The sequence below is a fragment of the Erpetoichthys calabaricus genome, chromosome 1 (genome assembly GCF_900747795.2).
Source record: "Erpetoichthys calabaricus chromosome 1, fErpCal1.3, whole genome shotgun sequence".
NCBI classification, from domain to species: domain Eukaryota; kingdom Metazoa; phylum Chordata; class Cladistia; order Polypteriformes; family Polypteridae; genus Erpetoichthys; species Erpetoichthys calabaricus.
Window position 1 is genome coordinate 339,278,501 of NC_041394.2, and position 17,798 is coordinate 339,296,298.

A 17,798-nucleotide genomic window follows, 5' to 3' on the forward strand; every position below is an offset into this window, starting at 1 on the left:
AAATACATAACCTGAAAATGCTGAAGCTGTAAAGTTTGCAAAACACATTTGTGTCACTGCTTGGTCACTACTGCATAATGATGACAGACTGAGTCTTCCAGATGTGGAATATGAATGGCATAAAACAGAAAACAAATTGTTCACAAAACACTTTACAGACTAGCCCAGCACCACAGAAACACCTATCTACACATTCTATTCAATATCCAAAACCAGGTACAGATTCTCACTATAAATATTGTGAGATTTAAAGAACTGTTTTTTTTTTCATATATTTGCAAATATTTAAATATGTGAAACTTTAATATACAGGTGCTGGTCATAAAATCAGAATATCATGACAAAGTTGATTTATTTCAGTAATTCCATTCAAAAAGTGAAACTTGTATATTAGATTCATTCATTACGCACAGACTGATGTTTAATCAAATGTTTATTTCTTTTAATTCTGATGATTACAACTGACAACTAATGAAAGTCCAAAATTCAGTATCTCGGAAAAGTAGAATATCAATTAAGACCAATGCAAAAAAAAGGATTTTTAGAAATGTAGGCCAACTGAAAGGTATGAACATGAAAAGTATGAGCATGTACAGCACTCAATATTTAGTTGGGGCCTCTTTGACCTGGATTACTGCAGCAATGCGGCGTGGCATGGAGTCGATCAGTCTGTGGCACTGCTCAGGTGTTATGAAAGCCCATGTTGCTCTGATAGTGGCCTTCAGCTCTTCTGAATTGTTGGGTCTGGCGTATTGCATCTTCCTCTTCACAATACCCCATAGATTTTCTATGGGATTAAGGTCAGGCGAGTTTGCTTGCCAATCAAGAACAGCGATACCATGGTCCTTAAACCAGGTACTGGTAGCTTTGGCACTGTGTGCAGGTGCCAGGTCCTGTTGGAAAATTAAATCTGCATCTCTATAAAGTTCGCCAGCAGCAAGAAGCATGAAGTGCTCTAAAACTTCCTGGTAGACGGCTGCGTTGACCTTGGACCTCAGAAAACACAATGGACCAACACCAGCAGATGACATGGCACCCCAAACCATCACTGACTGTGGAAACTTTACACTGGACCTCAAGCAACGTGGATTCTGTGCCTCTCCTCTCTTCCTCCAGACTCTGGGACCTTGATTTCCAAAGGAAATGCAAAATTTACTTTCATCAGAGAACGTAACTTTGGACCACTCGGCAGCAGTCCAGTCCTTTTTGTCTTTAGCCCAGGCGAGACGCTGCTGATGCTGTCTCTTGTTCAAGAGTGGCTTGACACAAGGAATGCGACAGCTGAAACCCATGTCTTGCATACGTCTGTGCGTGGTGGTTCTTGAAGCACTGACTCCAGCTGCAGTCCACTCTTTGTGAATCTCCCCCACATTTTTGAATGGGTTTTGTTTCACAATCCTCTCCAGGGTGCGGTTATCCCTATTGCTTGTCCACTTTTTTCTACCACATCTTGTCCTTCCCTTCGCCTCTCTATTAATGTGCTTGGACACAGAGCTCTGTGAACAGCCAGCCTCTTTAGCAATGACCTTTTGTGTCTTGCCCTCCTTGTGCAAGGTGTCAATGGTCGTCTTTTGGACAACTGTCAAGTCAGCAGTCTTCCCCATGATTGTGTAGCCTACAGAACTCGACTGAGAGACCATTTGAAGGCTTTTGCAGGTGTTTTGAGTTAATTGGCTGATTAGAGTGTGGCACCAGGTGTCTTCAATATTGAACCTTTTCACAATATTCTAATTTTCCGAGATACTGAATTTGGGACTTTCATTAGTTGTCAGTTATAATCATCAACATTAAAAGAAATAAACATTTGATTAAACATCAGTCTGTGTGTAATGAATGAATCTAATATACAAGTTTCCCTTTTTGAATGTAATTACTGAAATAAATCAACTTTGTCATGATATTCTAAATTTATGTCCAGTACCTGTATATGTGTGCCTCAGAGAAACTGTTCTTTTTTTTTTTTATTCTCTCTCTCTAAACAACCGACCATCCATTGATTATCCAAACCACATTGAAGCTGAAGCCACAGGAATACTCCGTGAACAGGACACCAGTCCGTCACAGTGTGAACACACACACACACACACACACACACGCACACACACACATACACACACACACACACACACACTTTAATTTGAAGTTCCCATTGCATGTTTTGCGCTCAGCGCCTTTCCTGCTCTGCTGGTGTCCGCCGCCTCAGCACACACCGCCGGTTCGCTCTCTCTGATTTGACTTTTACAGATGTGTTCACATATAGCGGGTGAAGAACAATCTGTAACAGTCATGCCTGCCTGTCTCTATAAAACGACCCGCCCGTCATATACGGTTTTTTTTTTTTTCTTTTAAAATTTGACACACTTAGTCTTCAAAGAAATGTGTTGCAACAGTTCAATTGTTGGTGAGATATGTCAAAAGTATCGTGCTGTATAAAACATTTGAAATCTCAATATCTCCCATGGCGAAGCATTGGCGGATCTGTGAGCTCGTCTTTCTTAATACAGGGAAACATTCTGCACAACTTCAATTCCAAATGACTTTACTGATTCGATTTTAACTTGATGGCGGTTACACAACTTGTATATTTTCTCTTTTATTGTCCAACAGCAACTTAGATCCCCCAGTAAAACCTCGGGGAAAGGAAGCGTCTGTGAGCCGCCCGTACTGCAGCTCATATCTCCTGCTGCTTGAGATAAAGTAAATGGAAGCATAAAAAAGTCTTTTAACCTGGAGGTGAATGGAAGAGAAAATGAATTATATAAGGATCACTCTGTGAGCATATTATGAACAAATGTGTACTCAGCATGTACATTGAGTTGCATTATCTGAACTTTAACACTGTAAAGAGCGGGTATTATATACTGCAGCGAAACGGTGTCTGAATTGTTTACACGGGGAAGGCGCAGCTTCTCTAATTAGCATAATCATCACGTGGGTTTAGAAGGACAACTACAGCTGATAGGCGTCAGGCCACGAGGACCACAGTGCACTGCGCTTTGCCGTTCAGTGTCTGTGGTGCGCGAAGAGGCCACTCGTCCGATAAACAGCGAGGGCGGAGTAGAACTACAGCTGGGATGGCGTTACGGTCTGTCCGTGGCTGAAAAACGACTTGTGCCTCTGCGTATCCTGAGAACTAAATTAAAAAGGAAGATTTTGTTTTAACTTGTGTCACTTTCGGTATTCCCATTAGACAATAAATCAGTTTCTTTCCAAGTTGTTAGTTATTTGGAGAAGTTTAATGGTTTATTTATTTATTTGCCAATATTGTCTTGACAGGGAGCTTAGTACAGCTGCTTTTCTCCTTTCATGGAGGATATTGATGTGCTTCTATGCTACTATTGGTCATTTTGCACTTTGAGTTTTATTCATTTTGATAATTGCACTTTATTGTTGATATGTTGTCACTTAGTGTGTAATTGACTCGTGTGGGGTCCTGTTATATATGAGAAAGAGGGGATTGTATTTACTGCAATAAATATTTTCTTGGGTGATTACTGAGGTTATTTCTTTGGGATTCATTTTGAGATATACACATATTAACTAAAACACACATACATATATACACAGTGGGGGATTTTTTTTTTTTCAGTAAATATATTTCCAATGAGGCTATTCACATCAAATTCTCACAAGACATTGGTATTAACGCAAGAAATTCCCAAATATATATATATATATGTGTGTGCCGAATGGCAGACCAACCACATGCGTTACCTGGTAGGTAACCACCCATACAATTAGGTCGGGACTCAGACTACAAATGCAATGAATATATAATATATATATATTATATATATATATTATTCCCAAATTCACTAGAGAGGAGATACTGTACAACACCTAGCACTATGGTGCTCAGCCAACAACCTCATCTTAAACACCAGCAAGACCAAAGAGATCATTGTGGACTATAGGAGGTCCAGAAGAACAGAACATGCTCCTATATTCATACATGAAGAGGCTGTAATGTGTGTGGACAATATCAAGTTCTTGGATATCCACATCACATCGGATCTGACCTGGTCGTTGAACACATCTCACCTGGTAAAGAAGGCCCAACAAAGACTCTTCTTCGTCAGGAAGATGAGACGTGCTGGATTCTCCTCTCGGCTGCTCATAAACTTCTACAGATTCGTTATAGAAAGCATTCTCTGTCACAGTATGACACTGTGGTACGGCAGCTGCACAGCACAGGACAGGAAGGACTTGGCACGAGTGGTGAGAACAGCACAGGGGATTGTGGGAAGTCCTCTCCTAGACCTGGACTCTGTATATGCTGGAAGGGTGCAGATGAGGGCCAAATGTATAGCTGCAGATCTCACCCATCCGATAAATGGACTGTTTGTACCTCTGCCTTCGGGAAAGCGGTACAGAAACATAAAAACACGCACCAACAGACTGAAAGACAGCTTTTTCACCAGAGCTGTGAAGTCCATCTGCCCCTGCTGATACACACACATACATCTACCCCTAACCTGCCCCCCTGTAGACATGCGCACACACACTTTCTCTCGTAATCCTCCCCTGCAGACCCACGCACACAGATCGCTGGTGTCTGCAGGCGTACTACCTCAGGAAAAGTCTGGACTTGATGTTTTATTGCTGCTGTCTTTTATACTTATTATGTTTATTTTATTATAAATAGTGTATTGTGTATTTAAGTATATTCTGCCTCGAAGCCGAGTCCTACCAACAAAAAATTGTTATGTGTATGCATAATGACAAAGAATTCTATCTGTGTGTGTGTGCGCGCGCGTATTTTAGTAAATTAACTTCCTTAGCATTATGTTTGCCCCAGGAAAAACAAGCCAAAAACGTTGAATTTTTTTTTTCCAACAAGAAAAAACATTATTACATATAGCAGTAACATGTAAATACCGAAACGTCAGCTTGCAGTATGTCGAGCTGTTCACAGCTGTACAGATGCAGATTTAACACACGTCTTTTGTGTGACACGTTTTGAGACCTTCATCAACGCACACCTCGCTCTTGCAGTGTGTTAAGCCCAAATAACACTCAGGACAGGTATTCTGCTGCCATCTAGTGGATTAAATAACATCATGCTGCCAAAAAAAATATTTCAGTCCTTTCTGCCACTTTTTTTTGTTCTTTATTTCCATCCATCCATCCATTTTCCAACCCGCTGAATCCGAACACAGGGTCACGGGGGTCTGCTGGAGCCAATCTCAGCCAACACAGGGCACAAGGCAGGAACCAATCCCGGGCAGGGTGCCAACCCACTGCAGTGTTCTTTATTTCGCCTTATACAATTTCTTGTATTAGGAATTCGTTAGTTTTCGTATAATCCTTGGGGTCAGAGCGCAGGGTCAGCCACTGGAGCAATTACAGGGTCAAGGGCGCAGCAGAGTAGGATCTCTTTTGGCAGTGACAGGGATTCGAACCGACAACCTTCTGGATGCCAGGACAGATCCTTGGCCTTAGAGCCGCCACCAGTTTATGGTAACTGCAAGATAACTCATCAATATTCATGAGTGGGGCGGAGCCTCCATCCATAAAGGCAGTTGTAGAACTGAAACTGAGCCACTGCTCGAAATGAGCGCTGGTGATGATGAAGTGAATTGGTCGCCAGACTTTGACACGAAAGTGAAACTGAGGCACGTTACGGCACTGTGGAACAGAACCGCCGGGATATGCCCAGTGAAGGCAAAATAATTGGGTTCAAGTGTAAGGACAAGCAAGACGTCAGCCGCCTCTTACGTAAACGGTCACTGCCAATGTGCGTGTTTGGGGAAACGTGGAAGTCATTAAGCCTTGCGCAGAGGAGGCGATCAGCCAGTGGCATTCCACCCTCTCATGTGCAGGCAACAGATGAAGATGATGAAGAAGAAGGAGGGCACAAAGAAACACTCATAAGGTTGTGCTCTGGTGACTGTCTCAAGACATATCACGCGAAGGACTTGTACTACATTTGCATCACTATAGCAGTGGTACACTAGGCACGCACTTTGTTACTGCATTTATATTTATACGTTAGTATTTACATGTTTCTATCCTACAGTACATTTCTTGTTAAAAAAAAAATCAACATTTTTGGTTAATTTTTCTTGGAGTACAAACAACGATAACGAAGCTAATGTAGTCTACTAATTCATGTAATTGTATATGCATCATATGAATATGACTTGCTGTTACGAAAAACATTAAATAAACTACAAATGTGATAACTAATCACGACGGCTCTCGGAGAAAGCAGCTTACAAATAAGATACCTGATAACGAACTCTTGGACTAAAAAAAACTTAAAAATGCAGCGGCCAAGTCCCCGACTGTTACGTCACGCATTCGTCTCCCAACTCGTCGTGGTCCGTAACGCTCTCTGGGATGGGTGCAGGTATTCAGTTTATAACATTTAACAGCATAGCAAGTACGGAGCTTGCAGCCAGGCACCTGCTATTTAGCATCCAGTAATCTTAACACCTTCTTGAATTCTTACTTCTCTACACTATAGAGGTATGCCTGGGGAGGGGCGACAAAATAATCTGTCAGGAAGGCACTTGACATTCTGAGGAGGGCGGCGATATTTCAGTGACAATGGGGCAGTCCCATACTACCAAGTGACACTTTACTGTTTATTGGGATTGAAAGTAAAGTCACATATCACGATTAAAATTATAAACTCGTACGGATTTGTATTTCACTAAAAAAGTAATATAACAGTATTTAATTTCCGCTACTTGTTAATAAACTTAAAAGATTCAAAGATCGTTAGGACAATATATTTATTACAATGAATAACACGTATGAACAAGAAAAAAAAAAAGCTTCAGATAACCACCGCTATTAATAATAATTATTATTTTATTGTAATTAGGAAGCTTAATTAAAAATGAAAAAAAAAAAACCTCAAAGTGAAAATAAAATGGTCAAAAATGCGATTTTCCCCCTTAACTGATACACAGAATTTACTGAAAAGGGTCGCGGTTTTAATGCGCGCTTGTAGCATTTCAATACACAGAGGATACAGAGAGTGCGTGTTACGCTGTGCAGATGTAACGCTTTAGGTGTGAATTAGTGGTCAGATCTGACCACCGACAAAGTACAAGCGCAAGTTAAGCAGGCAAAAATGTTTTGAAATATGACAAGTCACTGCAGCTGTTAGCTCCTTCAACCCGCACACGTGGTGCGCCAACACAGTAGTGAACTTTGTACAGAACGTTGCTTACCTGACTGGTCTCGTTACAGGCGCCATATGTGCTTGGATGGCCTCTTTAAATGTAATAACGTGTTTTATCTTTAGATCCTGTACTGCTTGCACTGTCACCCCTTGTGAAACCTTCACTATTACCACACGGCAGAGCGAACACCCCCCTGTTCTAAACTCTTCCTTCTGCTCCGATCCTCACTCACCACCACAACCAGGCAAAATGGGCTGTCGGCATCGTTGTGCTTCGAAAGAGGAGGGGAGATTTTGCAAATTTTATTTAACAGTAGTACAAGTGGGGGGGGAAAAAAAAATCAAACAAAAGTACAATACTCATTTTTCATAAATGTCATGCCAAACTGAAAATTCACTACATTGTCCAGCCCTATTCCTCTCATTTTTATGTCTGGGCCGTTGTCAAGGTGAAGCAGCAGGGGTGGCCGTCAGTGGTGCAGGGGGATTGAGGACAAACCTGTTACAAGCAGGGTGGACTTCATACCCTTCGAAGTCTTTGAGGATCCAAGTGCAGTGGTATGCTATCAAAGACTTCTCTTGAGTCGATCCATGGCATACGTACTTGGGCTTTGGTCCTTTTTGCTGCACTCCTTAATTACTTAATGTAACAACAGATGTGTCTTTTGTGCCACATGACCTTTTAACAACAATAGACGGTCTTTTATGCCATATGTCCTTTTGTTTTCCTTTTCTGTTCTTTTCCCCTTAAGGTAACTGGACCCTAGAGACTGTACATTCTATTGGCGTCTACTCCTGTGAAGCCCTTACAGTACATACAGTGGAGAGGCAAGTTAGGGAACCGTAGTCTTGGGTGGTTTGATTTGCTGTAATGTTAGAAGCAGGAGTTTTGCTCCCTGTGCTGTCATCTGCAGATGTTGCATTAAGAGGTCCTTACACTCGGTCATATCCTGGAGCAGTGCTGTTAGCTGTTTAAGCCAGCAGTTGGGCAAGTCTTTCGAACCGGGTGTCCTTCAGTTAGCATATGTTTCGATCTTGGATGCTATTTCTTTGATTTGTCACCTCAGGTTATTTCACACCTCTAATTTATGTCCTTCTGATGTTTGCTTAATCCGTCTGATTCTTTGTGTTCTTGCTTCTCCAAAATATTTCAATTTCATTTTTGTCTGGCGGGGTACTTACTTACAGGGTGTCCCGTCTAAAATTTGTCAGAAATGTTTTTGGGTTGTTCCTGAAAAAAAAATCACATTGAGCTTTTGTCAGGATTTTAAACCATTGTGAAGGTCAAGTCTTCATACCTTATCAGACAATTCTGTGATTTCAGATTTTTGTTTGGACTTTGTGTTATTTCTCACACCTTCCATGCAGGTCTTGACACTTTCTCTTCAATTCATTTCGGACTGTACTTTTATCCATTTCTCCATACTCTCAATTTTGCACACTCCCAATCCTGTTGACTAAATGCTTATTAGACTGATGGGTTTGCTTTATGCCGGTTGTGGCCTTGTTGATCTTAGTTATATAAACACTGTGTTTACTGTCAGTTAAAGACGTTCTCATTAACTTCTCTCTTCTCTGTATTTGTGTCGTTGTCCATAACAATCACGACTAGGAGCTCATCTGTGCTTTCCTGCATTTTATTTTTTGTCCTCTATTGAAGGTATTTCTTATTATTAATTTCATTCCAGCAGTTTTAATAAGTCCCAGACAATACTGTTATTGATTTTCTTTTACATTTCTAGTCACTCTACTTCCAGGGCATCTGGTGCTGTCATCTTTTGTGTCCTTTGGCAGGTTGAAAACAGAAGGAATGGACATACATCAAACAACTGAAAGCCATTAGAAATGTCCTCCAAATCTTCTCTCTCTGTTGTTTGCCTGTCACATGAGAATCAGTTGCTTGTTGGGACATTCCATATCTTGAAAACGACCAGTTTCTGTTCATGTTTGGGGTTTTTATTTCTGAATTTCTTTTCAAATATGTGTCTTCTTGTTTTACTTGGTTTGGCTGTTGATGCTTTCATATGTTTACATAAATGCCACACCATATGAGGCCCCTCCTTTTCATCCCAGGTCTTTGCTCTCATTGTTTCCGAGTCTTGACTTTTTGCCTGCGTCTTTTCCTGATCTTAATAGGTGCTTTAGACGTCTTGCCTCATTTGCTTTGTTTTTTAGTTATTACAATTAAGGCTCTTAGGTTTGCTTTGGTGATCTTTCTTGAATTTTCTTTGAATGTAAGGATTTGTTTTCTAGATTCCAGTTCTGGTGCAAGCCTTCCTGGGATATCCGTTAGCCAGAAATTCTGGATTTGCTACGTAAAGGCAGTAGTACATGATCTCCTCTGAGCTACATTCAGCATTCTCGCACAAGTTACACTTTTGTAGTCTTGTGTGCTTTACTGTGGTTGGACAGCACTGCCCATCTGGACTGTCACCCACTTTGGAGGTCTTGTACTATCACCATCACCTAGTCTAGTGCTGAGGCAAAGGGATGGCACCTTTTCATCCTGGCAGACATGCGTTTTTTGGACACTTTATTCTATTAGGGCTAGTTTTGCCTTTATGAGATTTGCTATACATGTTGCACAATAAAGCCCTTCACATAAAGGGTAGTAATCAAGATTTGAGTAGTTAGAAGGGTTGCAGTTCTCCTTCCTCCTTTTTTACCCACCAACCTAATCCTTTGGAGCCTCCCCTTTCTCTCCTGTGTGAGCTGTAGAGTGCTTCTTAAGACTTCTCAACTGCGCAAATTGTTTGCCACACTCAGAACAGCAATATCGTTTCTCTCCAGTGTGAATTCTTTTGTGGGTCTGAAAATTACTCCGGTAACTGAATTGTTTGCCACATTCATTACAGCAATAAGGCTTCTCTCCAGTGTGAATTTTTTTGTGGCTCTGAAGACTACTACTGCGACAGAATCGCTTGCCACATTCTAAACAGCAATATGGCTTCTCTCCAGTGTGAATTCGTTTGTGGCTCTGAAGAGTGCTCGAGTGAGAGAATTGTTTGCCACATTCAGAACAAGAATAGGGCTTCTCTCCAGTATGATTTCTAGTGTGTTTCTGCAAAGCACTCCTGTCAGAGAATCGTTTGCCACATTCATTACAACAATATAGCTTCTCTCCTGTGTGAATTCTAGTGTGTCTTTGAAGAGTACTCTGGAAACAGAACTGTTTGCCACATTCATTACAGCAATACGGCTTCTCTCCAGTGTGAATTCTTGAGTGGCTCTGAAGATTACTCCTGCGATAGAATCGTTTGCCACATTCATTACAGCAATGTGGCTTCTCTCCAGTGTGAGTTTTTTTGTGGCTCTGAAGATTACTCCAATGGGAGAACTGTTTGCCACATTCCTTACAGCAATAGGGCTTCTCTCCTGTGTGAATTCTAGTGTGTCTCCAAAGAGTACTCCTGCGACAGAATTGCTTACCACATTCAGTGCAGCAAAATGGCTTCTCTCCGGTGTGAATTCTTTTGTGGTTCTGAAGACTACTCCAGCGAGAGAATTGTTTGCCACATTCAGAACAGCAGTGAATTTTGCCTCCTGTGTAAGTGTAAAAGGAAAAAAATAAAAAATTATTTTCAATTCACTGGCCTATTATTCACATTAACTCACTTTAAATAAAAGCTGGCTTAAATTATGAACAACCATAACCATAACATAACCAATCATAAAAAGATGCATGTGGAAAGATGCTAAAGTTGTTTATTTTACCATCTGTATCACAACTTTTCACCAAGTGAGCATAATCACTGTAGCCAAAAAAAAAAAAAAACAGTTAATAAATAGATCACTTGTGAGAGATCCAATTGACAACATTATGTGTCACTCTTAAAACAGTGTTTCTCATCCTGTAGGGCACACCTCCCGATATCTACAAGGGGGGCACAAAAAAAAAATGAAAATCTAAACAGAAGCTATTTATTAAAACAAACTCGCTTATTGCAAATTGTTTATGGTAGAAAAATCACACAGAGTATGTCGACAATCGGCTCTGTGGTATTAGTGTAAATGACCACAAATTCATTCCGCACGTAGGGGACGTAATGACGTAGAATACTGGAAGTGTGGAGAAACTGTGAGGAAATAACGGAAGGCAAACGCTTATCTCTAAAATGGTAATCTTTCAAATTGTTGCACCCGTGGTAAATGGAGTGAGGTACGCAATTGATTATATGTTGTTTCATTTACTCATTTATTCAGTTTCTTTGTAAAATGTTAAAAAATGTACGTTTATATTTTTTGTTTATAGTTTTCACAGTGCTTGTGACGATGTAACAACATTAATAAAGGATGTAAAGTTTGAGATGTGAATAAAGGTAAAGCCACCAGTCTGCGACTCTCTGTGTGTTGATTCAATGAAATCAGGGGCTGCTACAATTAGGGGCGTCACTTGTTATTTCAAGACTCATCTAGACATGTCTATAGGGAGGCCTGTCCAGCCATTACAACTCATTACTCTCTCTTACCGTTATACGTAACTTCTGCAATCGCTAATATGTTACTTACTGTTTTTAGAAATAAGAAGTGATGGTATTTATATTTGTAATTTAATTTTTATTATTACAGAATGGAATAATTTAAAATGTGGAATTATTAAAATCACTAAAAACTTTCATGAAATTTAAAGAAAACCGAAAAAATGTTTTAATTTTACGTTTATTTTAATGTGTCACATGTAGGACTGTATATTTTGATGATAAAAGAATATTAGCGATGCTTCAAACTGATCCAGACTTGAGCATTTATACCAACAGTGCATTCCCAAATTAAAATATAGTGTTGTTGGGTGGATCTCAATATAATGAAAAATCTAAAAATGTGCAGAACAACTTTAGGGGGGGGGAGGCACAAAAACTAATATGAAAAAAAAGGAAAAAGGATCAGAAACACTGTCTTAAAACATTATTAAAAAAATGATATTTTTTTTTTGACTAGTGGTGAAAAGTAATAAACTTCAGTTGTCATGGTATTGAACAGACAAAGAGAGTTTCATTTAAAAAAAATAGAGCGCCATACCTAGCATTGTGAAATGCATCTTTAATAATAACAACTGTGTTTCCCGGCATTACTCCAGAGTTAGACTACAACCTCTTGACCTCAAAACATATATTAAAATTGCTTATTTAAAATCAAAAGAACACAAGCAAAGTGAAACTATAATAATTTACAGGCATATAGGAGCTGAAGAAAAAGAAAAAAAACATTAGAAGATGAGGAACATTGGATAAGCAGGTCAGACCAGCTTTGTGACACACTGGTGACATTCATACTCTCCTTTATAATGTCAATGGGCGTTTACTATGGGATAGCATTTTGCCAAAAATGAAATCGATAAAATAGCACTTACGAAGTAAGATAATAGATGAGTCAAAAATTAGGGAAGAAAAATCATAAATAAAAGTCATCTAATTATTATAAAATACAATATCATTATTTTATAAATGTTACGGGTTTCATTTCAAAATTACCTTATTTTTGAAAACGGTTTTTAATCTTACAAAGCTACTTTTCCAAGTGGGTGTTTTAATGCCTCTTTTTATAGTGGTTATATCAATTGTCATGGAAGACAGAGACCCCACTGATTGAACCTGTTCCTATTGGTTCATTATTTGCTGTTGATTGTAGGATGCCAAAGATCTTTAGCATTACTATACTTGCACTCCAACTGGCGAACACACAGAGGCAGTGAAAAGTTGGGACGGTTAGTTTGAATAGAAAAAGATCATCTGACACATGATGCTATTCTGAGATGAACTGACAATATGTTGGAAATGCTCAGACTCAGGGGTGGGGGAGTGCCCTTCAAAACGTTGATGCTGATGAAGTCGTTAGTTTAAGGCTGACTGCCTGTGAAGGAATCGCCAAGGTACACATTAATGCAGAATGTCCAAAGTGGGAAAATTTCAGGCGATTTGCTTTCCAGACGATCACTCCATTGATCTTAAGCTACAGAGAAACTGTTCAACAACAATCATCCCGCCTCAAACAGTTGGTTGTAAAATTGAGCAGGTTGGGCCTGCAATTGGATCCTGGACTTCTTGACAGAGAGGCCCCAGTCAGTTCGGATGGGCTGCAGCACTTCCAGCATCATCACACTGAGCACTGGAGCGCCGCAGGGCTGTGTGCTTAATCCACTGCTCTTCACCCTGCTGACTCACGACTGTACAGCCACGCACAACACCAACCACATTATCAAGTTTGCGGACGATACGACGGTGCTGGGACTGATAAGCAGGGATGATGAAACAGCATACAGAGATGAGGTGGAACGGCTGTCCGCATGGTGTGAAGACAACAATCTATCTCTCAATGTCGACAAGACAAAAGAGATAATCGTAGACTTCAGAAAATCACATCCTGCCCACATCCCACTCAGCATCAACGGTTTAGATGTGGAGACTGTTAGGGAGTACCAAGTTCCTCGGTGTGCACATAACTGAGGAACTTACAGGGAAGCATAACACCTCATCACTAATCAAGAACCCAGGCCTGGTTCCAGGGACAGGTCACAATATTTCTGTGCCTTTGAGACTACCGTGAGGGTCATTCATGAACTGTTCTTGGTCTGGTGCCCGCTCTCATAGGAACCCAGGCAGGAGCACAAATCTCCACACAAAGTCATTCTAAAGATCAATGGGACACACAAGCCCCACTACCACAGCAGCCCTGGTACCCATTAAGTTGCAATCGCATTGCTCCAGTACTTACAAATTAACTCGACAATAGCAATAAGTATTAAACTGAACTGGAGTAGATAAGAATCTAATGGCATAGAATAAAATTGTTCAGTTTGTGTCTTATGTTTTTCTCACAGAAATGAACAATTTGACAAACAAATTGTTAATTGTTAATATAAGAGAAATTAGAAAAGAAACTAAAGAAAAATACAAAATGAAGCCAAATATTAATTCACAGCAAAAGCTATTTTCAAACTCTGCAAACCTAAGGACAAAATAAGATGCCAAATTAGAAAACCCCTTTCTTGCTTTAGGATTTATTACTAACAAGAGCTGAAATACAGAGCCAGACTAGCAACCTCAACATTTACCATTAAACAATATACTGCTGGGTGGCACATTGGCGCAGTGGTAGCACTGCAGTAAGATTCGCTTTCCAGGTCCTCCCTGCGTGGAGTCTGCATGTTCTCCCCGTGTCTGTGTGGGTTTCCTCCCACACTCCAAAGACATGCAGGTTAGGTGCATTGGCGATCCTAAATTGTCACTAGTGTGTGCTCGGTGTGTGGGTGCCCATACCCCAAGGTGAGCTGGCGCCCTGCCCAGAATTTGTTCCTGCCTTGCACCCTGTGTTGGTTGGGATTGGCTCCAGCAGACCCCCGTGACCCTGTGTTAGGATATAGCGGGTGGGAAAATGACTGACTGACAATATGTTACTCAAAGCTGGAGAAATCCAAACAGGAGTCAAGAGAAGCACAAAGAGGTCAGCCCTGTGAGAAGGGGAGCCAAAGCAAAAGCCATGGAGTAGAGGACGGTGACATTTTTTACAGTAAAGTGTCCCCGTCACTGCATTGTAGCAATGAGATCCACATTCAGAACACAGGGTAAGTGCCGCCTGCTGGTTGTTCCAGCAGCAACCCAAGCTTTTCCTAAATGGCCAGGCCCAAAAATGCTTAGCTTCAGGTGGATGACTTCTTCTGAAGTGCTTTGTCTGCAACACAAGGCTTGTCTTGACCATACAAGGCTCTTTACATTCCCCTAATAGCAGGAACGCCTTAGGGCCATTGACAAATTGTAGGACCGTCTGGTTTGTCTGCAGACTAAACTGACAACAATTAATAGAGACAGGAAAAAGAAACTGAGCCAGGGAGGAGGCTTCAGACACACCATAAACTGAGTGTATTTGGCAGTATAAGAAAGACATCACACACTACATCTAAAATAAACCTAAATAGGGGGCATCATTAAAAATGCATGGCCAAACATCCTTGCAATTTTGTGGTTTTGTTTTTAAATACTTCTACAAATGTACTCCATCCATCCATCCATCATCTCCCGCTTATCCGAGGTCGGGTCACGGGGGCAGCAGCTTGAGCAGAGATGCCCAGACTTCCCTCTCCCCGGCCACATCTTCTAGCTCTTCCGGGAGAATCCCGAGGTGTTCCCAGGCCAGCCGGGAGACATAGTCCCTCCAGCGTGTCCTGGGTCTTCCCCGGGGCCTCCTCCCGGTTGGACGTGCCCGGAACACTTCACCAGGGAGGCGTCCAGGAGGCATCCTGATCAGATGCCCGAGCCACCTCATCTGACTCCTCTCGATGAGGAGGAGCAGCGGCTCTACTCTGAGCCCCTCCCGGATGACTGAGCTTCTCACCCTATCTTTAAGGGAAAGCCCAGACACCCTGCGGAGGAAACTCATTTCAGCCGCTTGTATTCGCGATCTCATTCTTTCGGTCACTACCCATAGCTCATGACCATAGGTGAGGGTAGGAACATAGATCGACTGGTAAATTGAGAGCTTTGCCTTACGGCCCAGCTCCTTTTTCACCACGACAGACCGATGCAGAGCCCGCATCACTGTGGACGCCGCACCGATCCGCCTGTCGATCTCACGCTCCATTCTTCCCTCACTCGTGAACAAGATCCCGAGATACTTGAACTCCTCCACTTGAGGCAGGATCTCGCTACCAACCCTGAGAGGGCACTCCACCCTTTTCCGGCTGAGGACCATGGTCTCGGATTTGGAGGTGCTGATTCCCATCCCAGCCGCTTCACACTCGGCTGCGAACCGATCCAGAGAGAGCTGAAGATCACGGCCTGATGAAGCAAACAGGACAACATCATCTGCAAAAAGCAGTGACCCAATCCTGAGTCCACCAAACCGGACCCCCTCAACGCCCTGGCTGCGCCTAGAAATTCTGTCCATAAAAGTTATGAACAGAATTGGTGACAAAGGGCTGCCCATGGCGGAGTCCAACTCTCACTGGAAACGGGTTCGACTTACTGCCGGCAATGCGGACCAAGCTCTGACACCGGTTGTACAGGGACCGAACAGCCCTTATCAGGGCTTTTGAGAGTAGTAAAGAGGGAAAGAAGTCCTTTTCCCCCAATATAAGTGATTATTCTAAAATGTTATTGATTAGATCCTGCCAGATGTTTAGAAAAGTCTGCACCAATCCTCTAAGTGAGAATTAGATTTTTTCCAATTTCAAATAGTATAAAACATCAGTTACCCACTGACTTAAAAGAGGAGAGTTAGACTTATCTTGCTCAACTGGAAGAATCCTATGTACCAATAGTGAAGTAAATGACAGTTTGTTTGTCCTCCTCCACTTTATGCCCCTCTGTGAGCCCACCAAACACAGCTGTTAATGGGTTAGGAGGGATTGTGACAACAAGGCTGACTGATAGGCATTCAAAGATTTTGGTCCAGAATGATCTTAATTTAGTACAGGCCCAAAACATGTGGCCCAGTGAATGCACTTTTAATCCTATTAACTTCCCCTCAGTCCAAGGGAAATTACTTTAGTGCCAAGAGTGCCAGCCAGGATTGTACCAATGATGGCACTGTTGCATCTTTAATGTCTAAGAAGTGAGTCTGTTGCCAGCATCCTAGGACCAGACTGGAAAAGTCTGCTTCATCAATGTAAGAATGACCTTCTAAGTTACTCTTTTGGGAATGTTGCTGATATTTTTAAAAGTCACTGCACAGACATCTCAGGCATATCCACTCAAGTGGCAACTTGATTCTTCCAGTCTGTAACTTGCTCCTTGTCAGTTGATTGGGCTTTAAGAGGCAAACTGAATCATCTGGGAGTGTCATTAGTAGCATTAGGATGGGAAATGACAATTTAAGAGGTGGATTTAAGGTCTGATGTCCTGTGTTCAATCTGACACGTCTGTGTGTTGTAGGCTGCGCTCCCTTGCTCTGCAGTGATCCCCTCAAGCTTGCTCTTTCTTGCCAATGTTACACTGCCTTCTCTGTGTCTTCTTTCTTCTGATCCATTAACTAACCTTACTGTCCTATCTTGGGTTTGGGAGTGACTGTAAAATGGGCAGGTAAATGAAACTTTTTAAGATGCAAGGTGATGGATGTGGCCTTTATACAAGAAACAAGACTTTTTTTTTCAAAATGGCAGGGTACAGCCATTGTTCTTAAACTTTCAACTCCATGCTCACAGAATGTACCTGAAAGCCTTCTCTTTAAACACAACGGCTCTTGAAAAAGCACAACTAAACACAGCATAGCCCCCAACCCACTACTTGGACCTGAACACACACACACATTGTCCCAAAACAGTGACAATTCTGTTTGCTAAGTTAGATGGCTTACAAATAAACAATACTCAAACTTTCAACAATAAAAACATTAAACCTTAGGGAACGTTCATATTAAAAACAAGAATTCTCCCTTTCAGGCCCACATGCTCAAACCCTAAAACCTCCATGCATTTTTATTTTACACTTACTTTCTTCAGACTGTGGTTTAGATGATGGTTGACCTTTAGTCTTAGCTGATGACATTTTCTTGTTCCTTTTCTTGCCAGACTCTAATGATTCAGACCCCTTGACAGGCTTCACACTTTTATGTTTGTGCGTCTCAATGCTGACAGACGTCTCCTCAGCCTCTTCTTTAATGCCCACAGTCACCAGTTCATAATCTTCCTCCATAATGCCGAGACTATCCTGTTTCGGGTAGACAGACTCCC

The 17,798-nt window shown here is 41.5% G+C and overlaps 1 protein-coding gene across 1 annotated transcript in view; it reads right to left on the reverse strand.

The window, feature by feature from the left end:
* Nucleotides 1-6,801: 6,801 nt before the first annotated feature.
* Nucleotides 6,802-17,798, reverse strand: part of LOC114668130 (zinc finger protein 721-like) — a 105,029-nt gene continuing 94,032 nt past the window's right edge. The window contains exon 5 of the mRNA XM_051928004.1: nt 6,802-10,623. Within this exon, the coding sequence (XP_051783964.1) occupies nt 9,810-10,623 (814 nt within the window). The 3' untranslated portion in view covers nt 6,802-9,809. The remainder of the gene's footprint in view (nt 10,624-17,798) is intronic.